Source organism: Schistocerca piceifrons, chromosome 5 (assembly GCF_021461385.2).
Source record: "Schistocerca piceifrons isolate TAMUIC-IGC-003096 chromosome 5, iqSchPice1.1, whole genome shotgun sequence".
Taxonomy (NCBI): Eukaryota; Metazoa; Arthropoda; class Insecta; order Orthoptera; family Acrididae; genus Schistocerca; species Schistocerca piceifrons.
In genome coordinates, this window is record NC_060142.1 from 250,289,570 (window position 1) to 250,315,552 (window position 25,983).

A 25,983-nucleotide genomic window follows, 5' to 3' on the forward strand; every position below is an offset into this window, starting at 1 on the left:
GGAGTTGAGATTTTGAGTGGCATAGGGATGGACTAGGATGTTATGGGCATTGGGTGAGTGACAGAACTCCAGTTTAGGGAGGGTGGGAAGTATCTCGGGTAGGATGTCCCTCATTTCAGGGCATGACGGTGGGTTAATCAAAGCCCTGGAAAAGGATGTGGTTCAGTTGTTATCTATCTTCATGCCCTGGAATGAGAGACATACTACCCAAGATACTTCCCACCCCTCCTAAATTGGTGTTCCATCAGTCACCCAACCTCCACAACATCCTAGTCCATCCCTATGCCAATCCCAATCCCAACTCCTTGCCACAAGGATCATATCCCTGCGGAAAACCGAGGTGCAAGGCCTACGCAATCTACCCACCTATCACTTCCTATTCCAGTCCTGTCACAGGTTTATCCTATCCCATCAGGGACCAGACTGGCAGTAAAAGCAGCCATGTCATTTACTAGCTCTGCTGCAATCATTGCACACATTAGTAGGACTACCAACCAGCTGTCCACCAGGATGAACGGCCACTGCCAAACTGTGGCCAAGAGCAAAGTGGACCACCCTTTGGCACAACATGCAGCTAAAATTAATATACTTTATTTCAATGGCTGCATCACTACCCGAGCCATCTGCAACCCTCCCTCAACCACCAGCTTTTCTGAACTGCGCAAATGGTTGGTACCCTTACAACACATTCTCCACTCCCATAATTACCCCGGCCTCAACGTACAGTAACATATTGTCCTCACACCCTCCACCCCCTTGTCCTATCATCTCCTCCCCATTCTCATCTCCCACCCTGTTTATTTTCCACCCTCTGCCAACACGTACACCCATCTTTTCTCACTCCTCTCAATTTTTGCTCCTTTTTTCCCCCACCTTCCTGCCCCATGACCTCCTGGTGCTGCACTTGTTGGCGTTCTAGTCCCTGGACACTCCACCAGACAGCATTCGTCTCTCTCTCCACCTGTACACTACTGTCCCTTCCCCTTCCCCGCCCCCTCCAGATTGCCGCTTGGATCCCACATGATAGTTGCATTCCAGCCAGAGATGCTGGAGTTGGTGGTCATGATGTGTGTGAGGTAAGCATGCTTGTGTGTATGAATGGTGTGTTTTCTCTTTGGCTGATGAAGGCTGTGGCCAAAAGTTTCAGGTAAGTGTCTTTTAATTGTGCCTGTCTGCAACTTAACATGTCTTCTTAGTGGTAAGTAGTAACATGTCTTTTCCTACATTACTGGTATTCCTACGTGGAGTTTCTGTTGTTTAACTTAGTTATTTCTTGCTTTGTAAATGTGGTAATAATTTTATTGAATTTGCCTCTTTATTGTGATTTCAATGCTGTCATCAGATTTTTCAGAGCATATCTATGAGTGGTTTTTGTGTTTTAGCGTATGAATGTTCGAAGCTTTCAATATTAGCACAGTCTGACCTTGGCCATATTATTTGACATTCATAAGCATGTGGCAGTACGATTTTAACAAACCATCACGGAAATTCCAAGTTACATCTAGTCAGCAGTCTGCTGGATCCAATCCCCCCACCCCCTCCCCCATCTTTCCCTTGTGGCTTTGAGCACTCTGCAGCATTCATCCACCTCATGGTAGCTGAGTGGTCAGTGCAACAGAATGTGATACCTAATGACCCGGGTTCGATTCCCGACTGGGTCAGAGATTTTCTCCACTCAGGGACTGGGTGTCTTTATCATCATAATTTCATCCCCATCGACATGCAAGTTGCCGAAGTGGCGTCAACTCCAAAGGCTTGCTCCAGGCAAACGGTCTACCCGACAGGAGACCCTAGCCACACAGCATTTCCATTTACCCACATCATGACAACTTAACAGCTACATGATGCTCAACTAAACCCTCAGTTTTTTTTACTACTTTGTACAGTGGACATACCGCTTGTAATGCTACAGCTTGTTAACAACTCCTTCTGTTATCTAGTACTAGTACCCTTCGTTGTACTATAAGGAAAAAAAATTCATTTAAAATAGATGTATTTGAAGGTTAAAAATAAATGCCTCATACATGAAAAGCAAATCTCTTTTGTTACGTGATTCATAAAATTCCACAGATATTTTGACAACACGTGTTTCATTCACACGGTTAATGTTGTATGTGTACACTGCATAATAAAGACGATAAAAGTTCAACACAGTATCTAGAACAGATAATTCTTAATTCCTGCATGTGTAGATTCAGTTCCCATTTGTTTGTCTGGTGATGATGATGATGATGATGATGATGAAATCCCATACTCCTTCACAGAACATAGGGGAACGATGCGGGAGACCCGCACCACGGTACTAGGCAAGGTCCTTGTGGAGGTGATTTGCCATTGCCTTCCTCCGACCGTAATGGGGATGAATGTTGATGATGAAGACAACACAACAACACCCAGTCATCTCGAGACAGGTGAAAATCCCTGACCCCGCCAGGAATTGAACCTGGGACCCCATGCTCGGGAAGCGAGATCGCTACTGCGAGGCCACGAGCTGCATGTACACTAATTATTGGTTATTATAAAAATATAGAATTTACATCTAAATCTATATTTATGCTTGGCAAACTGCCATGAAATGCATGGTAGAGGCTACAGCCCAATATTCCACTCTCTCTCTTCCCATTCCATTCACATATGGAGCATGGGAAGAATGAGTGTTTTAATGCTTCTGTGCGTGCTGTAATTAATCAAATCTTGTCTTCACGATCCCTGTGTGAGTGATACTTAGGGTGTTGTAGTATATTCCTCGAGTCCTCATTTAAAAATGATTCTTGAAACTTTGTTAATAGACTTCCTGAAGTTATAGTGTCCTCCTATCTTCATGAATCTTCAAGTTCAGTTCCTTCAGTATCTCTGTGACACACTCCCATGGATTAGACAAACCTGTGACCATTTGTGCTGCCCTTCTCTGTATACATTCAATATCCCCTGTTAGTCCTGTTTGATACAGGTCCTACACACTTGAGCAGTATTCCAGAACCAGTCGCGCAAGTTATTTTTACGCAATTACCATTGTAGACTGATTGCACTACCAATAAACTGCATTTTAACACCTGCTTTGCCCCCCACACATGAACCTATGTGATCATTCCATTTCATTTCCTTGCTAAGTGTTATACCCAGATATTTGAATGACTTGACCAATTCCAACTGTGACTCATTGATATGATGGTCATTGGATCCTACATTTTTTTGCTTTGTGAAGTGTACAGTTTTGCATTTCTGAACATTTAAAGCAAGTTGCCAATCTTTGAACCACTTTGTAATCTTACCAAGATCTGACTTAATGTTTATGTGGCTTCTTTTTGACAGTACTTCATTATAGATAACTATTAATATTGTCTGCAAGTTCATTAATATACAACATGAATGCAAGGGTCACAGCGCAATTCCTTGGGGCATACCCGAAGTTACTTCTATATCTGGTGATGACTCTCTATTCAAGATAACATGCTGCGTCCTCCCTACCTAAAAGCCCTCAATTCAGTCACAAATGTCACTTGATACCCCATTTGATTGAACTTTTGACAATAAGCATTGTTGTGGTACTGAGTAATATGTTTTTCAGAAATCAAGAAATACTGCATCTACCTGACATCCCTGATCTAAGGCTTTCAGTATGTCATGTGAAAAAAGTGTGAGTAGAGTTTCACATTGTCGATGTTTTCGGAATACATACTGGTTGGCATGGAGGAGCTCATTCTGTTAAAGATATCTCATTATGTTTGAGATCAGAATATGTTTTAAGATTCTACTACAAATCGATGTCAAGGATATTGGACAGTAGTTTGGTGGATCACTTCTACTACCCTTCATGTAGATGCATGTTGCCTTTGCTTTCTTCCAATTACTGGGCCCAGTATTTTGGTTGAGGTACCTATGATAGACTGTAGCAGCTGTGTCTCAACACCACTAACACAGATTTCACTCATCTTCTCAAGTGGTACAAGGATTAAATTGGGGCAGTTCTCTGGGATTCTCATTGCTCTGTTGCCCCCAATTCCAATTTCTGCCTCATTCACTAGGGACTGGATGTTAACTCTGTTACCACGAACAGCCTTTACATATGATCAGAATTTCTTTGGGTTTTGTGAAAGATCATTTGACGATATTGAGCATCTCTCTATTTGTAGCCCTATGCTTTGTTTTACACCTGTTATGCAGTAGTCTGTTTCCTTAGAACATTCTTTACAGTGACTGTATACGATGGAGGGTCCCTCGCATTGTGATGTTCATCTTATTTATTTCATCATTGGTTGTCCTCAGTGTCGACATACTGTTTTGTGATAATGGCTGAAAAATGGGGGGGGGGGGGGGGCTGAAGTTCAACACTGACTACTTTAAATGATGTAGCCGACAGGTGCACAGTTGCATATCACAGTTCTTTACTTTCAGTGTATTTCTCCACTCTGAGTACTACTCTCATTCAAACAGAAAACTAAATCCTCACAAAATGTTATCAAATACCTGTCCTGTCTGAAATACTCCCACCACTCTAGCACCACAGTTATCAGTTAATCAGCAAAATTACTTTTCTTCATCCCAGTGTTACCACTTTTAGCTCATAATTCCTCAGAATACAAACAGAAGTTTCCAGATAACCATAGATCCAATAATGCAGCATTATATGACTTGTACTTCACTAAAATATTCCTCTTTCAGTTAAGCTCTCATTCCCAGCTGCAATGTCATGGATTGCACAATATAAACAGTACCAAACGTTGCCTAGTTCAAAAATAGATCATCAATACAGTTACACCACATTTGTTTGTATCCAGTTATCTTTTTCATTACTCAATCATGTCTGTCAGCTCCATTATTTTACTTACTTTTCTTATCTTGTTAACTAACGGAATGCATTCTCAAAAAATATCCCTTCTGCAGAGACAGGCTCCCTAACCATTGAGACCCTAACATTATTCATTATTTTACTATTTCATTATTGCTTCATTAACTAATAAATAAACACCTGCTCTGCTTATTCACTGCAAAATTGATTCTACTGAAAAACACTCCACAGTAACAGATCCTTATGCTAAGCCAAACATAACCCTCATTACTGATCAGACCAAACTATCACTTACAAAAACTATTACTTCACCGTATTCTGTCAAATTGCTTAAGATTTTAGCCTGAAGGGCGATATACATTCAAACGTTTCTTATTCTTTCCACACACATTACTCTAGGCAACTATGTTTAAAGTTGTAAATTCTTAATTTTAAACAAGGCTTTACCATGACACTTCTATACATAGATAGTTATCTCAATATACTGATTGCACTGAACACAAACACTTGTATTATACAATAATTAATATTAAGATCTGATATTTAAGATGGTTTTTACTGTATATTGCCTCTGCTGCTACACCAATGAGCTGATTACTTCAGATGGTAATGTTTTCAGATAAGCTGCACCTTCTCCTCCACATATGCTGACACCTTTTATTTTCCATTTACCTTACCTCTTTGTTTGACAGAAATTCTTTAAGCATGGTACCACTTTTCTTCCTTCCATCCTCTTATGACTCCATTACTTATGGCTAACACAACATAATATAATATACAGAGTGTTACAAAAAGGTACGGCCAAACTTTCAGGAAACATTCCTCACTCACAAAGAAAGAAAATATGTTATGTGGACATGTGTCTGGAAACGCTTACTTTCCATGTTAGAGCTCATTTTATTACTTCTCTTCAAATCACATTAATCATGGAATGGAAACACACAGCAACAGAACGTACCAGCGTGACTTCAAACACTTTGTTACAGGAAATGTTCAAAATGTCCTCCGTTAGCGGGGATACATGCATCCACCCTCCGTCGCACGGAATCCCTGATGCGCTGATGCAACCCTGGAGGATGGCGTATTGTATCACAGCAGTCCACAATACGAGCACGAAGAGTCTCTACATTTGGTACCGGGGTTGTGTAGACAAGAGCTTTCAAATGCCCCATAAATGAAAGTCTAGAGGGTTGAGGTCAGGAGAGCGTGGAGGCCACAGAATTGGCCCGCCTCTACCAATCCATCGGTCACCGAATCTGTTGTTGAGAAGTGTACGAACACTTCGACTGAAATATGCAGGAGCTCCATCGCGCATGAACCACATGTTGTGTCGTACTTGCAAAGGCACATGTTCTAGCAGCACAGGCAGAGTATCCCGTATGAAATCATGATAACGTGCTCCATTGAGCGTAGGTGGACGAAACTAAAATGAGCTCTAACATGGAAATTAAGTGTTTCCGGACACATGTCCACATAACATCTTTTCTTTATTTGTGTGTGAGGAATGTTTCCTGAAAGTTTGGCCGTACCTTTTTGTAACACCCTGTATACATAGATAACACTGGAGAAACCTTTTCTAAAATACTTCTGTACTAAAGTATGCTGCTGTACCAAATTATGTGACAGTCAAAGAAAGAATGTTTCTGATTCACTTATAAACTACAGATAGGATAGGAGAAGAGTTTGACTGCCTCAGGAAACATGAAAAATGAGACAGACAGCTGGGATAAGCATTATCGCCACATAACGAATCGAACACAGAATGTTGAACCCCCTACTTGCTAATCGCACAAGAAATTAGTCCCAAATATTAAACAAATCACCAACAAATTGTATACCGGCAGCTGTCCTGCCGATTCCACAGTTAATAGTACCTCTTGCTTCACACTCTGTTTATAGTAGCACCAATAAGATTTATTCCAGACACCTGTGTCACCACTATAAGCTCTGTTTTCTTAATAGATTCAAAAAATGCCCATGAAATGACACTCAAATCACTACCACTGTCCAGTAAACACTTATTAACATGTATACCTTATAACCTTGCCATTACTACAGGGTGACCCACTTCCTTCTTACTTACCATGTGATCTTCTTCATACTACAAATCCTCATTAATCTTTTCCCTAGAAAAACTATCATCCTGCTTACCAAAATAATTATCAGACACAGTCAAATGACAGGAAGCATGGTTCTCTTCCTCATTAGGGCTTTCAAACTCTAACTCTTGATTAGGCCTAATAGTATCCTCCTGTATTCTTTCTTTACTTAACACACTGACATCATTATCTATTATAAATTCAAATACCTCGTTCTCATCACTACTGGATTCGTGACTGCTGTCATCATTACCAATACTGTCAGAATCAGACCCACTTTCACGTTCTTTCTGCTTTAGATTTTGCACCTTTTACACTTTTTTCTCTGTTTCAGTCAATTTTGAATCTACATTTTCATTTACGTTTAACAGTTTTTCCTCTACCACTATTGCACATTTGATTTCTGCCTCAGTTTCTGAATCATTTTTAATGTGATCGATTAGGTTCTCAAGTTTAACCCTGTTTTCAGCACAAAATTTCCTGGCAGCTTTGACTTCATCTTTTTCAGAAGCGTCCACCCTCGTACTATAGTTATGACATAGCTTCTTTCTCTCTGCTACACGTTTACTACTCATTAAAGTTAATTTCTCATTAGTATTCTGCTCTACTTTCTTTATCTTTTCATCACAATATTTAACTACTGCTTCAGCCTTCTTATTCAATTCTTAAAGATTATGGCTGACTACCCTAATCTCCTTTTTAATTTCTTTCTTCAGTTCATCCTCCCATTTCAGTTCTAATACTATCAGTTTTCTTTTTCACCCTGCTTATGTCTTTTTTTCATACTGCTTTCTACCCTACTAATGTCTTATTTCATCATCCTCCCATTTCAGTTCTAATACTATCAGTTTTCTTTTTCACCCTGCTTATGTCTTTTTTCATACTGCTTTCTACCCTACTAATGTCTTATTTCATACTACTAATGTATTTTTCATACACATACTACTCATAATATTCATTAACATCGCTTCCACTTTTCCGTCTGCCGTAAACTTTTTCCCTTGCTGATTTTTCTACTAGGTTCCTCCTCCTTAACCTTAATGATCTCATCCACTTCAGTACTGTTCTGACTGTGTCGGGACCAAAAATTGGGCCCTTATATATCCTCACAATAATAGGCACTGAAACTACACATTGTTTGATGTTTAATTTACAGAAATTACAATTAAAACTTAGCTCATTCAATTAACTGAATACAGTAAAAACTTCCTTCTTTTTAACAGTTTCTTCTACCACAAGAGTTAAGCTGAATTATTTGTTTAAATGATGAAATTAACAGATATCATTACACAAACAATACTTTTGACCAAACTGTTAATTACTTTGGAATTAATTAAGGGCTGGCTTTGCTAACATGTTTTCAAATAGAGCCAAATAGATTCTTTAAGAATACTATTAGTTGGTCCTCCAAATGTTTACAATTAGTACAGAATGTATATTTGTTTATAAGTCAACAGTAGAATTTGAGCTACGAAACAATTACTGATTTTACCCTATAACAAAAGATACTAACTAGTAATAGTCAAAATAAATTAGAAAATCAATTACATACATAAAACTAAACATAAAATTAGATCTGGTGCTATATTCTTTAAAACTGATGGCCAGCCTTTCTCTTTTATGAAAATGCAGCTTATAGTCATGTTTGTTAACAGTAATTAGTCAAAAACAAAAAAATTAATTTTAAGGACGCAGATGGCAAAACAAGAGTGGAAGAAAAAATATCCCAGCTTGCTTCGCCACATCGTGTTGAGCTGTTCTGCTGGATACATATATGTTGAGTGCAGGGTCAACTATTCTTTTAAACTTGAGCCATAATTCATCTACATGCTCCTGCCTTGTGCTGAAAGAGTCAAATTCCTCACTGAGATAAGACACTACTGATTTTTTAAATCTAGTTTACAAAACATATATATCATTTTGCTTGTTTCAGCCATTCTTTGTACTTTGCTAATCATTGTTGCCGCAACCACATTACGGTCACTGATACCAGTTTTGATGTGGATATCCTAAAAGAATCAGATCTATTTGTTGCCATTAGATCCGATATATTTCCATCATGGGTGAGGTTCTAAACTACGTGTTCTAGATAGTTTTCAGAGAAGGCATTCAGATATATTTCACAGGAAGTCTTCATGCTCACCAATAACAAAACTATAATTTTCCCAGTTAACTGTTGGGTGGTTAAAGCCTCCAACGATGATCACAGTATCGTTGGGGAACTTACGTACAAGTGAACTGAGGTTGGCTGTATAAAGTTTTCGATCACATCGGGAGAGGAGTCTAGTGGGTGGCAGAAGGATCCAATTACAATTTTATGACCACACTTTATACTGCATTTTGCTCAAACAGTCTCACATGCAATTTCAATTTATATTGCAGTGAATTTGGGTTTCTTGTCTACTGCAACAAATACGCCACCTCCATTTCCTATTAGCCAATCCTTTCAATATACAATGAAAATTTCCCCAAAAATCTTACAGCAAATTAATTTCAGGTTTCAAACAGCTTTCTGTACCTAGTATTTTGTGAGCTTCACTGTTTTTCAGGAGTACTTCGAACTCTTGCACTTCATCACGAATACTCACCAGTTCACCACTAGGATTTTAATACTCTCCCCTGTGGGAAGCATTTCTTTTGATCTTACACTGGTACATTTGTGTTTCCTACAACTATCAGTATCTGGATTGGATAGAGAGCTGCCTAATCTAAAAAAACCTTGTCAGCTCAGTGCCTATACTATTCAGTAATTTGTTACCTTTACTCATTAAAGTACCTATATTCCAACAGGAATTTCCATTACAGTATTTATTTAAAAGTACGTTTGACACAGTTATAACAAATAAACTGTTTATCACTTATCTATTATAAAATGTATTTCAGTTTGTGCATAAGTGTTTCAAAATGTTATAAATATAATAAATACAATTTATTTTCAGATATCACAGAGTTGATAATTTTCTTAAAAGCCTGCAAGAGGTAAAGCTTTTGGCTAAACTGCATCATCCCAATATTGTTGCTTATAAAGCAGCTTGGCTAGAACCGTTCCAGCAGAGTTCCAATTTAGACTGTCAAAGCAGTATTACTGACGATTCCCGTAGCACATCATTAAATGATGCCTCTGATGGGTATGTACTTGTTCAGCTCATTTCTGATTAAAATTCTATGCAGTATATACCACACAATGTACTGAAAATTTTATCACTTTTAATATACCATCGAACATATTTTACTTACTTTCACAGTAATCCTTTGTAAATAAAAAAAGCAAGTGGGGCATGACCAAGCAGTCATGTCCTAAACTCAGTATTCTCACCATCAGAGTTGGTTGTTGAGTTACTCATAAAAGCTGTCTTATGAACACAAATGACAAAGATTTTCGTAATAGTGAACTTAACACTGTTCAGTCAAGTAATAAAACCAGCACTAGTTATTACTTTTGGGAATATTGCTCATAGTAACCTCTTAGGCTCACAAATGTTAGACGTGTTTTCTGCATAGGATGCTAAAACACAAGACAGAACGAAAATGTAGAGTGGAACAAAGAACACACGTGATTAATGAATTGAAGATCAACAGAAATTATTGGCAATTAAAAGAAGCAACTGAAGCTTGAGAAAAGAAGAGTCGTAATTAGAAATTGAGGAAGAACCGACAGACACACTATAGGCCCCCACCAGGCAGAGCATAACAACAGTGATGTTGATTGATGTATTAGTTTTAGATCATTTATGATTTAAGCTGTGAAATGATAAGCATTAGTAAATAATCTCTCTCTCTCTCTCTCTCTCTCTCTCTCTCTCTCTCTGTGTGTGTGTGTGTGTGTGTGTGTGTGTGTGTGTGTGTGTGTTGGAAAATCACTACAAATTATGTGTGTAGCTTTTATCTTTTTACAGTTTGGCTAATAGATGTTTCAAAGGCATTGCCAGCACAGTTCATCAGTATATGAAATTCACTACATAATTTTGCATCTTCAGAAAGTTAATAGGACCTCATATGACCTGATGTACAAATAACTGGTAATGGCTGGATATAATAAATCAAATTTTTAGTTTCTCAAACACAAATGTTTTAAGAAGAATCCCACTTGTTTCTTACAGGATGTCTCCATCAAGTGAGATGTGTAATGGGCAGAGAGCAAATTATGCTTTGTCTGGAAATGCAACATACAGTAGCAGTTCTCAGAGCAGTGCCAGTGAAAGTCATGAACAAGTAAGCCATGTATCTGCATCACATATGCATCTAAAAAGCAAAGAGAAATCCTATGATTCAGCCGATAAATGCTCTTCAAAGTCTACAAGTACAGAATCCTCAGAAGATAAGGCTATTTGTGTGCCATCCCATTTAGAGGAAATAACATGTAAAAACCTGAAACGACTGATACCACCTGAGGTAAGTTGTAGCTATTATTATTGTTATTGCCACTGTTACTGTTCTGACAGCAATACATAACTGCAAAATCGTCTTCTGGAACCTGTAACATATAATAGCACTTTTTTTTATATGAACAAAACGAAGACATAAAGAAACCTTTTTGTTCAGGGTCTGATTTCAGTTTGTTATGTCTGACCCAGCATTAAAGCATGGAGTGAGTTACTGAAATAAAGTTCAAAAGCTGTCACACTATGCTCGACACAGTCCAGTACAAGAATCTGTCTTAAATGAGCAAATACACAATGAAATTAATGAGCCAAGTTAATACTGTTACGCAAAGCCAAATTTGTTGTATACTGATTAGATTAGATTTACTTCCATTCCAATTGATCCCTAGTGATATTTACAACTAAAACAAATATGCTAATTTACCTTCCACAGGTCCCATGTGAAGAATCATCATCATTTTTTTAAACACTGTATGAAAGGATAATTTTACAACACACATTTACTAAGATCGCATTAATGCACTGAATTTAAAATTCAAAAAATGTTTTTATTTATTTATAATGTAATAAACATACAATAGAACTACTACAGAACTTATTTACAAAGAACACATTACTGCACTGAAATGATGCAGAAGTTAGATTGTACACACACACACACACACACACACACACACACACACAAAAGTTGGTTCTACTGAGAAATTCATCAATGGAGTTAGAAGGAGTGGGCCACCAATAAATCCTTTAGGCTTCTCTTAAACTTAATATCATTGGTTGTTAAGATTTTTATGGCTGATTTCTAGTATTAGTTTGAAAAAGTGATATATTTTAATGACAAATTTTATTAAGGGATAAATATATTGGGAAGCAGTAGTTAATATCCCTAGCTCCCTAAACAGGCCTCTCCAGGATGTTCTTGAGTTCACACCACATATAACTCTTATTTCACATTTTTGTGCCTGGAAAACTTTAGCTTGGCTTGATGACTTACCCCAAAAAATAATCCCATATGACATTACAGAGTGAAAGTAAGCATAGTATGCCAGCTTTTTCATTTGTATACCCTCTATGTCTGACAGAATTCATATTGCAAATAAAGATTTGTTTAGACACTTCAGCAGTTTTGTGGTGTGCTCCTCCCAGTTGAATTTATTATCAAGCTGTAATCCCAAGAATTTAACACTATCCACTTCTATCTGCTTGTCACCATATGTTACGCATATACTCGTGGGACCCCCCTTACAAGTTCTAGATTGCATGTAGTGTGTTTTTTTCAAAGTTGAATGACAAAGGATTGCCTAGGAACCAGTGATTAATGTCCAAAAATATTTTATTAGCAGCTCTTTCTAAGACTACACTTGATTTGCTTTTTATTGCAAACTAGCATTCCCAGACATTAGCAGCAGTCTAGATCAGCTAGTGAAGTTTGAATTAATTAACAGTTATAAGTGCAAAGTGAAAGCTTCATAAATTGCAAGAGAGTGCTTGTTCAGAGTGTCAGTTGCATTTGTCAGGTGCAGCATCATCTAAGCTGCTTTGATGGAGTCCGTATCAGTATTTGCAACACTGCACTTATCCATATCTCCCAAGATGCAGGGGTGGGGAAGGGGTGGCTTTGACTGTCATCATGGTGGGTGCTAAAGGTACCCCTCTTTCGTGACCCAAATATATTGGTAGTTTCCAGAACCCCCTGGTTGCCACTGTGGAGAAGGGCTGTAGTGTGGTTGGAGGTCGTAATACTGTCTACTTAGAGGTGGAAGTGAGGTTTGGGACCTATAGCAGCTAGCAGTCTAGAGTCTGTGTCACAGTTGTTTTGAGTAGTTGTGTGTGTGTGTGTGTGTGTGTGTGTGTGTGTGTGTGTGTGTGTGTGTGTGTGTGTGTGTGTGTGTGTGTGTGGGTGGGTGTGTGTGTGCGCGCGCGCGCACGTGTAGCATCAGAGCTATTGGAGCCACAGCTGACATATTCTCCATTCTTGGCTGTCCATCACTTTTATCAGTTGACACCCTCGTGCCCAAAAACGACGATGTCAACCCTGCTGTATTGCTGAAGGTGCATGCCCAGACAGATGAATCTATATGATAATAGAGAGAGGAATGTTTCTAGAACTCATTGAATCGTGTCCAAGAGCATCCTACATCTGCACCTTTGGAACAGCTCTGTAAGGCTGCAGTCATGAATGAGAGCATAGAGGTTCATAGCAAGAAAACGTGTCAAAACTCTGATTGCCTCTGTGGAGAAGGGTGATTATGTGAGTGATGGTTATATGACTATCTTGTTAGAGGTGGAAGTTAGGGTTGTGATCTACACCAACTAAAATTCTATGTACTATGTGCAGGCAGTGATAGTGCTAGCGAAGTGTGCAGCTTTCTCAGGCGTAATTGCCTCGTGCATGTTAGGCTCAAATGTTCTGACCAACTGCTCTGCTTTGGTGTTAATGAAACAATGGTCAGGTCGTAGATATCATTTAGTTTGCAAAAACTTCTGGAATGCCTCAGAGAAAAATCACTGGTCATTACTCAAATAATGGTGGTGTGAAGAGCTCCTTCACTTGCAAAAATTGATGCCACAGCCTGTATTGTGGCTCAAATGGTGGTCATTAGTATCTGGGCATTTAGAGAGGATGTTCCACTGGCAACTACAATCCCTTTTTGAAAGGGCCAGCAGAATACATGTGCACAGGCTCCCAAGATATCTTAATTATGAATCATGAAGAAAAATAGTGTACTGAGACCATTCATTCAATATCACTGTCAATGTGTGGCCATGTTGCACATATCGTATCAACCTCTACAGTAGCAGTTCTGTCATATTGATCTGACTGCTTCATTAGATGTGAGGAATTTTTCCAGCATATGCCATGTGTTTGCATCCAGCTGGAATCAGTACACCTACTGTCTCAAATTTTTAATTGGTTTTTATTGGTAAGTGTGAAACCCCTTATGCATTGGTGTAGGGTGGTGGGCATTGGGTTACTTAAAAATAGGACCCACTGTTGTAGGCTTTGTGCTGTGCTTTGGGTTAGGTACCAAAGAGTGATGTCAAGAGCTTTTGATCTATGGTGAGATAAAACTTTGTTTTGACCAGATAAACTAGCGATTTGTTTATATAACAGAATATGTCCAATGCTTCTTTTTCAGTTTTTGAGAAGTTTAGTTGTGCTGCTGATAATGTCAATGAGATGTATGCAGTGGGCTGTTTAGAGATGCTGAAAAGCTCCAAAATTGCCCAGCACCTGCACAGTGTTGGAAAGCATTCATGGCTAATGTTAAACTATATTCTGGCTTCATCATAATCAAACAACAGATTTACCAGCTCCCGCTTCCCTCCCCTGTTAAAAAATAAATTAAAAAAAAAAAAAAAATCCGACAGACTGCAGACCGTAAACTGAATACTGCTTTCCCTTACTTGATTAAGTGTGTAGGTACTTGTGTGGTTGCACTTGGAAGGAAGGTATTTCAGATCACTGTCCAGCCATCCGCATTTTCCGTGTTTTCCCTAAACTGATTTAGGCAAATAAAGAAATGGTTTTTTTTGTACATAGAGTATTTCATTTCCTATCCTATCTTTCCTTTCTTTCATGGAAGAGGAAGTTCTGAAATATAGACAAGGACATTAACAAGAAGGCAGATACTGAAGAAAAGAATATATGTACTACTTTGTGTGTGTGTGTGTGTGTGTGTGTGTGTGTGTGTGTGTGTGTGTGTGTGTGTGTTATAGTTCTGGTAGATATGAAAGGCATTTTTGTGATACTGAAGCTTCCAAATTGTTGAGATCTTTCCTGTTTTGTTTTAGAAGTGACACTAGATGTTACCATAGAAGTTAGTTCCCATATTTTTTGTCAATGTAATGTAGCAATGTTATGATGATATGTGTGGTAGCAATGGTAATTGAGCTGAACCATTGTTTCTGCTATGTTTCAGAGAGATTGTGCCACACTTTATATACAGATGCAGCTATGTGATCAAACACTTCTGCAATGGCTAAATAATAGAAATAATAAAAAGATACCCATAGATATTACACAATGCCTCAAAGGATTTCGCCATCTGGTTTGCGGAATTGAGTACATCCATTCCCAAGGGATAGTTCATCATGACATTAAGGTAAAGCAATTCAAGTAAAACACTTCCTTATGATTTTTGAATTTTCTGATTGAAATTTATATTCGATCTGTCTGTGTTTATGTTAACACCCTACTGATTATTATTATTTATTATTATTAGTATTGGCAAATAACTCGATCAATTTTTAAGGCTTGTTTATGCTCAGACTGTGTTCTATACTGTTTTTGCTTTTGGTTGCTCTGATATAACTTCCAATTTGTCTACTTTGTGTCTGAAGGTGTCTCTTTCTAGAATGCCGGCTGGTCTTATATTTGCATTATTTTGGTCCTTTCGAATTTCATCTAACCAAAGTGTGGATTTCTTAAGTGAGGTTACATAATCTGTTATTCTTTTGTCATTTGATATTCTGGTAGTCGGCTGAGATGGCCAAAGAATTTCATTTGCATTTTCCTAATATCAATTTCAATGTTTGAAAACTTTTCTGTCGTTTTAATTGATTGTAGCCTATAACTGTCTTGGGTATGTTTTCCCCTAGATTTTTCCTGATGATCTTTCTCTCTTCTGTTTTGATGTCTTCAAGTTGTTGTTTTCTGTTAAGGGTTAGCGTTTCACTTGCGTAGAGGATTGCTGGTTTTATGACAGTATTGTAATGTAGAATTTTTGCACTCTTGACGTTGATTTTTTGTTGTAGAGGTTTTCCGTTAACCCTACGCCTTTTTTAATTTTTTGGAGGCGATGTTGCTGTGAGATGTTTTCAGTACCTGTCGGTTCGATGAATTCTCCAAGATATTTAAAGTATGGGACCCTGTCAATTTCACCCTATTTTATCTTCAAGCTTGCAATTTCTGGTTTTGAACAAAAAGAGTTCAGTTTTCTCAAATGAAATTTGTAAACCCTCTTTCTCTGCACATTCTTTAAGTATTTCCAGCTGTTTGACTGCAGTCTGCTCATCCTCTGTTAATATCACCAGGTCGTTTACAAATGTAAGATATGGTAGGTAAAGGTTGTTTTTGGCAATGCCCAGTAGGATTGGCTTCCAAAACCCACATTTCTTGAGTTCTTTTTCCCATTCGTCCATAACTTTGTCTAGAACTACGTTGAACAGAATAGGAGAGAGTCCATCACCTTGTGTCACACCTGTTTGAATGTCAACTTGTGTCACACTTGTTTGAATGTCGAAGGCTTCTGAAATCTCCTTCATAAATTTTACTTTAGATTTCATGCCAATTAGTGTTTGTTTTATGATTTCTTGTGTTTTGGGATCTAATCGCCTCTCTTCTAAAATTTGGCATAGTGAGCCGGTCTATTGAATCATATGCTTTTTTGAAATCTACAAATGTGCATACTTCAGGTTTTTGTCTGAGAGCTCGCATTTTGAATATGTATTTGAGGTTGAAAATTTGCTCAGGACATGATCTGTTCAGTCTGAATACTGCTTGATAGTCTTCTACTTTGGGTCCTAGTTGCTATTGTGTTCTATTCGAGAGACAAGCTGATAGAATTTTGTAGGTGACTGGCTATAGAGCGATCCCTCTATAGTTGTTTACATCTCATTTATTATCTTTTTTATGTAGTGGATGAATCAGAACAATTTTCCAAAATTCTATGTACCGACTTGACAGAAAATCCTAGGAAGTTCTGGTCTTACGTTAAATCAGTAAGTGACTCGAAACAGCATATCCAGACACTACGGGATGATGATGGCATTGAAACAGAGGATGACACGCGTAAAGCTGAAATACTAAACACCTTTTTCCAAAGCTGTTTCACAGAGGAAGACCGCACTGCAGTTCCTTCTCTAAATCCTCGCACAAACGAAAAAATGGCTGACATCGAAATAAGTGTCCAAGGAATAGAAAAGCAACTGGAATCACTCAATAGAGGAAAGTCCACTGGACCTGACGGGATACCAATTCGATTCTACGCAGAGTACGCGAAAGAACTTGCCCCCCTTCTAACAGCCGTGTACCGCAAGTCTCTAGAGGAACGGAGGGTTCCAAATGATTGGAAAAGAGCACAGATAGTCCCAGTCTTCAAGAAGGGTCGTCGAGCAGATGCGCAAAACTATAGACCTATATCTCTTACGTCGATCTGTTGTAGAATTTTAGAACATGTTTTTTGCTCGCGTATCATGTCATTTCTGGAAACCCAGAATCTACTATGTAGGAATCAACATGGATTCCGGAAACAGCGTTCGTGTGAGACCCAACTCGCCTTATTTGTTCATGAGACCCAGAAAATATTAGATACAGGCTCCCAGGTAGATGCTATTTTTCTTGACTTCCGGAAGGCGTTCGATACAGTTCCGCACTGTCGCCTGATAAACAAAGTAAGAGCCTACGGAATATCAGACCATCTGTGTGGCTGGATTGAAGAGTTTTTAGCAAACAGAACACAGCATGTTGTTATCAATGGAGAGCCGTCTTCAGACGTTAAAGTAACCTCTGGCGTGCCACAGGGGAGTGTTATGGGACCATTGCTTTTCACAATATATATAAATGACTTAGTAGATAGTGTCGGAAGTTCCATGCGGCTTTTCGCGGATGATGCTGTAGTATACAGAGAAGTTGCAGCATTAGAAAATTGTAGCGAAATGCAGGAAGATCTGCAGCGGATAGGCACTTGGTGCAGGGAGTGGCAACCGACCCTTAACATAGACAAATGTAATGTATTGCGAATACATAGAAAGAAGGATCCTTTATTGTATGATTATATGATAGCGGAACAAACACTGGTAGCAGTTACTTCTGTAAAATATCTGGGAGTATGCGTGCGGAGCGATTTGAAGTGGAATGATCATATAAAATTAATTGTTGGTAAGGCGGGTACCAGGTTGAGATTCATTGGGAGAGTGCTTAGAAAATGTAGTCCATCAACAAAGGAGGTGGCTTACAAAACACTCGTTCGACCTATACTTGAGTATTGCTCATCGGTGTGGGATCCGTACCAGATCGGTCTGACGGAGGAGATAGAGAAGATCCAAAGAAGAGCGGCGCGTTTCGTCACAGGGTTATTTGGTAACCGTGATAGCATTACGGAGATGTTTAATAAACTCAAGTGGCAGACTCTGCAAGAGAGGCGCTCTGCATCGCGGTGTAGCTTGCTCGCCAGGTTTCGAGAGGGTGCGTTTCTGGATGAGGTATCGAATATATTGCTTCCCCCTACTTATACCTCCCGAGGAGATCACGAATGTAAAATTAGAGAGATTAGAGCGCGCACGGAGGCTTTCAGACAGTCGTTCTTCCCGCGAACCATACGCGACTGGAACAGGAAAGGGAGGTAATGACAGTGGCACGTAAAGTGCCCTCCGCCACACACCGTTGGGTGGCTTGCGGAGTATCAATGTAGATGTAGATGTAGATCCTGGACTTTTTCGGTTTGCCAGATGTTTTTGATTATTTGAGTAATTTCTTTAAGTGAATTTGAGCCTAAATTTTTCAAGAGTTCTGCTACATTTCTGTCCTCCCCTATGCTTTATTGCTTTTAAGTTTCTTGATGTGCACATAAATCTCTTCTTATGCTGATGGTGATGAGCTCTGTGCTAAGATTTCTGGCTGCACTTTCAGGAATCTCTCTTTGTGTTCTGGACAATTTAGAAGCTGTGTCAGGGCCCATTTAACATCTTGTTTATTATTATTCTTTCTTTTCTCAGACGTTATGTCTGGTCAAAAATGGAAAGTGACGTGGACCTTGATCAAGCGTGACTTCCTTTTACTGTACGGTATATGTTACATTGCATTTAGGAACTGTCGGGTAATTGAACATGTATCAATAATTACAGATTTCTGTAGTTGTATATATAAGTTTGGGTGTAGCTGTATTGTGTTGATGTACTGGTGGATATTATGTGGTATGACTCCTGTAGTTGATAGTCTTCTTCTTCTTCTTCTTCTTCTTCTTCTGTAGTGGTTAATCCAAGCATTGGTTTGCAACAGCTACAATGGCAGCTTGTCTCCATTCTGTGTGTCTTTCAGCTTTTTTCTTCATTTCTTTATAGGTGTTACATCCCACATCTTTCACGATTTGATCCATGTACCTCAGTCGTGGTCTTCCTCTTGGTCTTTTTCCCTCGACATATCCCTCTATGATTGTGTTCAGGAGTCCTTTATGTCTTAATAGATGGCCTGTAAATTGCACTCTTCTTTTAACAATGAAACTCCAGATGCTTCTCTTCTCACCTGCTCTTTCCAGAACCACTTCGTTTGTGACCTTGTCGATCCATTTTATTTTGAGCATGCGTCTATAGCACCACATTTCAAAAGAATTTAGCTTCTGCAGTTCCTCTGTCCAGAGAGTCCATGTTTCACACCCATAGCATGCCACACTCCACACATATGATTTCAAAAATCTTTTCCTGGTTTCAAGGCTGATGCTCTTAGATGTTAATATGTTTTTCTTCTTGTTAAAAGCAGCCTTTGCTTGAGCTATTCTACTTCTCACTTCTGCCTTGCTCTTTCCATCCCTGGTAATATTACTGCCCAGATAAGTAAATTTATCAACTTGTTCAAGCAGTTCATTGCCTACATGAACTTAGACTTTCACTTGATCTTCTTTGTCGCATGCCATTACTTTTGTTTTTGCTTTATTAAGTCTCATATTATATTCTTCACCCATAACTTTATCCATTATATTCAGTAGGACTATAAGATCTTCACTTTCAACCAGGACAGCTATATCATCGGCATATCTTATCATATCTATTCGTTGGCCATGAATTGCTACACCTGTCTGTGAATTTTCCCATACTTTTTTCAGCGCCTCTTCAATGTATACGTTACAGATAACAGGGGATAGTGCGCAACCTTGCCGAGCACCTTTCCGTATCTGCACCTCTTCTTGTTTCGTCCATCCACGGATAACTGCTGTCTCATTTTTGTACAGGTTCCATATCATTTTTCTATCTTTATGGTCTATTCCTACTTTTTTGAGTACCTCAAACATCTTATCCCATTTAACATTATCAAAGGCTTTCTCTACATCTACGAAAGCTATGTACGTTTTCAGGTTTTTGTCTAGTCGTTTCTCTATTATTAGTTTTAGAGCAAATATTGCTTCTCTGGTTCCTCTATCTTTCCGGAATCCAAACTGGTCTTCGGAGAGTGTAGCTTCGACTTTTTGTTCTATGCATTTTAGGATAATTGAGGTTAATATTTTAGAGGCGTGAGTAACTAGGCTGAGTGTCCTATAATTTTCACATCTTGTAGCATTTGCCTTCTTTGGAATGGGGACCATAATGTTTTTCTCAAAATCTGTAGGAATTTTACCCTGCTCGTACATGTTGAAAACAAGATTATACAACTCCTGATTCAGTTTTGCTCCTCCAGATTTCAGAAGTTCGGCTGGGATATTGTCTATACCAGGCGATTTGTTGTTTTTCAATTTTTTCAGAGCTAGTTCAAACTCTACCTTTAATATAGGTTCACCTATGTTGTGTGCATCTACTTCTGTTTCTTCTTCCTTGATGTTTTCAGACAGGTCTGGTCCGCTGTACAGTTTTCCTATATATTGTTTCCATCTTCTTGCAACTTCATCATCGTCATCCAACATATTGCCATTTTTGTCCATCACAGCCCTACATTTGTTTCTTCTGTCTTCAAAGCAATGTCTCACACATTTATAGGCCTTGTCGATATTTCCCTTGCTCATGTTGTCCTCAACTGAAATACAGAGATCATCAAGGTATTTTTCTCTTGCTTGTTTTGCCTCTCTGTAGTTGATAGTATAATTGACAAACTTTATCCTGATGCCACATGTCCTTGACTTCCTCAGCCAGTTGGATGTATTTTTCAATTTTTTCTCCTGTTTTCTTCTGTATATTTGTTGTACTGGGTATGGATATTTCAATTAGTTGTGTTAATTTCTTCTTTTTGTTGGTGAGTATGATGTCAGGTTTGTTATGTGGTGTTGTTTTATCTGTTATAATGGTTTTGTTTCAGTATAATTTGTATTCATCATTCTCCATTACATTTTGTGGTGCATACTTGTATGTGGGAACGTGTTGTTTTATTAGTTTATGTTGTATGGCAAGTTGTTGATGTATTATTATTATTATTATTATTATTATTTTTAACTGTGCATGACATTGTAGTGGTAAGACACGGGATTGCATTCTGGAGAACAACAGTTCAAATCCTCATCCAGCCATCCTGATGTAGGTTTTCTGTAGGTTATACTAAACTGCTTAAGACAAATACTGGGATGGTTCATTTGTAGAGGACCTTGCTGAATACATACACATCTCCCCAATCTACACTTATGCTCGATCTCTAATGACCTCATCGTTGACAGAATGTTTGCTCCTAATATTTGTGCAAATGTAGTGTAAATATTTCTTTGCATTTTCTGGCAACTGCTAAAAATGAAATATAAATGACTACATTGTAAGTTGAAATTAAAACAATCTTTTGAAAAAGGCTCTGAAGATGCAGTTTTGTAACTATGATTAGGTGAATAAGCAAGGAGTGAACATTCATCTAGATTGCTTTTATCATCAAATAGACACACTGTTGTAGAGCCACATGCCTAGCCCAGATTGCTGAGTGGCACTTGTTGGTCCACAAAGGTACAGGTTGCCTCCTGCAAGTCAGCAGCGTGGTGGATCACTTGTGTGATGTGGTCCAGCCATTCTTGTTGTTTCTAGCAACTCCTCACATTGTAGAGAAGTGAGGGCTAGGTTAAAATGAAGGCTGAAAAACCATGGTCCAACTGAGATCCAGTCCGTTGGCCCCTCGGTTTCTAGTTATGTGCTTTAATGCTAGACCTCCTTTTTGTATTTATAACCAAGATTTGAACCTGAGAGCTGCAGATTGATATTGTTCATTGTGTTTTCATCACTGGTTCAGGGCAGATATTCCATGACATATTTCAGATTCCATCGATGAGAACTTCACTCAGTCCTTTTTTAAAAAAAAAATACAGAGGATGGCCAGTCCTCTGACCTTCTCATTATCATTCCAATTTCAGTATATGTACTTCTGAAGCTAGTACTAGGCCTGACATGTAAATAGATAGTTCATCAGTAGGATTTGATGAGTGAGTTTGCAAATATCAATAAATTGTGTATGTATATGGCCATATCTTTTGAGTGCATTGACTTAGAAGCTTACATTTTTTAGAGCACCTAGACCTTAGTATTTGACATAAATTTCGACTTGGTACCTCTACCTGTTCCTAAGAAAAAGGACTTTAAACAGACAGACAGATCAACAAATAGCAAAGGGAAAATATTTTTTTGTGATGTACTTACAGACTACGAATTTTATGACTATTTTCCTTTACTTGTACCATGAAACATTGCTTCTTACCAAATTTTATGATTCTAGGTCAATGGGAAGTACCCTAATGGCTTTGATGAGTGAGTTTGTATCAAAATACATGACATAGATGACTATATCTTTTGATTACATTAATGTAGAAGCTTAAATTTTTTACACCTCAGTAACTGACATAAATTTCAGCTTGTTACCTATAGCCGTTCATGAGAAAATGGGTCTTAACAGACAGACAGATGGACAACAAAATGATATTATAAGGTTTCCTTTTTCCTGTTTGAGGTACAGTACTTAAAAATCAGGTAACATCGAAGAAATTCTGAAGGACTTGGAGGAAATGACATGTTACTTTTTGTATAAAGGGCCAGAGTTTCATCAATTTCCAGTTTTATCGATGCTTGCCTACAATATATAGCCAAACAAGAAAATGGACAAGCTATGGAATGCCTCCTGATATCATAAATCACTTGGCATCTGTTCATCTGCACCACTTTTATGTAACCGACAGCGGTTGGGTGATCTTGCTAAAACAACAGCACTTATCCATACTGGAAGAATTCTGGAGAAAAGTTGTTTTGTAGGTGTATCATGTAACACACACCCATCTTCATCTCTTATCTTCTCAAAATCATCCTTGGCCTATTCTCCAAACTGTATGAAACTACTGTAGACACAATGTTGGCTGCAAAGGGTGTGCATATACAGATGTTACAGGTTCAAAATAAATCTGTAAAGAACATCTAGCTTGTACACTGAACTATAGCTATATCAACATAATTTTTCATGAGAAGTATAAAGAAAATTGGCATCCCTTCTTCTCCCTGCCATCATTCAGTTATAAGAAAACTTCTGATAACAGGGACAGATGGATGCAGTGGTATAGAACTGTGCTGGCACGGAACCATTAGGGTACAGTCTATGACACAAAACCTGGCTACTGGTTGGCTGCAGTAGTCAAAATCCCAAGTTGTTCACTTAAGGTGCAAATAAAACTGGCCTCCCTCAGATTCTAAATCTGACCAACTGCACAACATGGGAACAATGTAGGAAGCAGAAGTTTCTGCAAAAAATGTTGTCTTCTGCTCGACCTGTTGTGGTGTTGAATCTGTTTGTGGTCTAATGGGAAAGGTTGTGCAATTTAGACATGAAGGTACAAGTTTGAGTCACTCCTTTTGTTATTTTTTAACCACATTTCAGATGTTAGCTAAAAGTGTCAGCCTGATGGTACCCCAAAGATAATTTGCTTCACTTTCTAACCGACCAGTTATTGCAAAACCTCCCAGAATCATTTCTGAGAAAGAGATTGTGACTTCATCAAGATCAGAACAGTTTATGCTCAGGAGTTCCTTGCCGCACAACAGCCAACAACTGCCAATCACCAGCCACAAACCATCCTGACATTGGTCTCCTGTTGCCAACTGTTGTCTGCCCAGGTGATTGTGATGCAGTGCACCTTGGGTATGTTTCTACTCTCAAATTGGGAACCAAAAAAATTGTTTATTATTGTAGTTGACTATCCTCATGAATTACCTTTAGTAAACTGTGTGAACAAAGTGCAGTAATAGATATCAAGTAGACTGCTTTTAGTGTGTTTATCAGGTACCATTTTTGATTTGAGTATGTTGTTGATGATTAATTTCCTGTTGATGTTTGCTGTTGTGTTCAGTAAACTAATGGAAAAAAATGCCATATTACAATATACACTGTATTTACTATTATATCCTCATGACAAATGTCAATGTTAATAAAACATAAATTACTGTATATGTAACATGAGTAAGCATAAATCAGCGTGATTAATAAGATATTATGAAGTTTGTACTTTGAAATGATCGTTGTTTACGTGGTGTTCTGTGTCACACTCAAGTAGCATGCAAATATGGTAGTTGGAGTAGATGCATAAAAAACCCAGTTAATAAATTATTCAGTGCCACAAATTCATAAATGAAATTGTGTGTTCATGAAACCCAAGAATTATGTTAGCAGAAGTAGAAGAAGGCATTATCAAGTGCAAAGTTTCTTAAGGTTTTCGCTCTAAGACTATGGGAAGCTGAAAGTAACGAGAAGACTTATGATGGAGAAGTTTTCATAAGATTTCCTTTTTGATTCTGATATGGCTGCATCTAGCTCTGTCACAGAAGAGGTCAAAAGCTGGCCTCCATTGAGATATGCAACCTCCACTTTACAGCTCAACTCCGTTACCTCAGAGCCAATGAACATCTTCAGCATTCATTTCTCCCTTATTGCCCCAATGGTGGCTAGGACAGACAAATCACAAATTAAAAGACAAGATTAATTGGAATTTCTGTTTGGAACAATTTTTTTAAACTCAAAACCATAAATTAATAACCCAGTGTCCCATGTTAAGTGAAAATCACTCAGATTCAAGAATGGAGATGACAAGAATACACCAAGTGAATTTAGCAGGATAATGCTGTACCATACAGAAAACAACTTGAGGATTACAGAGTTCCCATACATATTCTGTATTGTTGCCAAGTTTCACTTCACTACCTGCAGGAAGAAAATGCGTCCACAGTCAATGCGTTTCTTGAATGGATTTGGAAATGAGCGTGGCTTATGTCTCAAATGATACGTCATAGATACTCAGAGGCACCGACTGCAAACTAGTGTGTGTGTGTGTGTGTGTGTGTGTGTGTGTGTGTGTGTGTGTGTGTGTGTGTGTAAAATTAGTTGAAAAAAATGTGGCTAAATGGAGAAAATGCGAGAAAAGAGATAAAAAGTAATACAAGGTAAAATCGCGTCCTCTCTCTCTCATTCAGTCTTACCCATGAGCATCTGCACAATCATACTAGCTCACATCATGGAAGATTGTGTTAGAAGTATTTAAATGTTCTAAAACTAATAAGTGAAAGTATATCACTCACTAAAAACACGGATGAGCCAGTTACCCTAACAACACATCAAAAAAGTCATCTCAAAATTTTAGGCAACAAATTTGGCAATATTTTAATGTACCACATTCATTTGCTGCACAGCTAAACTAGAGGGGAAATCTTTCGCCAAATGAGCTTCCACCCTCTGGTCTGAAAATAATACACAGTCTAGTAAAATGTGGTGCATGTGATCTGTACACTGCATGCACTCAACATTGGAGGGTCCTCTCAATGGAGCAAGAAGCCATGTGTCATAGTGCTGTGTCCTACCTGAATTCAAGTAATGAGGACCTCATCCTCCCTGTGTGACTGGAAAGAGTTACGCGATACCCACATTGTGGACTTTACAAGAAGCAGCTTGTTATCTGTCACTTACAGCCAATCTTCGCATGACTCTGTACCTCAACAGCTAGGTGATACCATGCAGGAGGACAGCATACTGAATGAATTGAGGATCGCGACATGCCTCCTTGGTTGC

General features: G+C 38.4%; 1 protein-coding gene across 1 annotated transcript in view; it reads left to right on the forward strand.

Annotated features, from left to right (window-relative positions):
• LOC124797903 (eukaryotic translation initiation factor 2-alpha kinase 1-like) overlaps window positions 1-25,983 on the forward strand; it is a 153,263-nt gene that overhangs the window by 62,845 nt on the left and 64,435 nt on the right. The window contains exons 7-9 of the mRNA XM_047261022.1: window positions 9,828-10,016; window positions 10,989-11,280; window positions 15,194-15,376. Of these exons, the coding sequence (XP_047116978.1) occupies window positions 9,828-10,016; window positions 10,989-11,280; window positions 15,194-15,376 (664 nt within the window). The remainder of the gene's footprint in view (window positions 1-9,827; window positions 10,017-10,988; window positions 11,281-15,193; window positions 15,377-25,983) is intronic.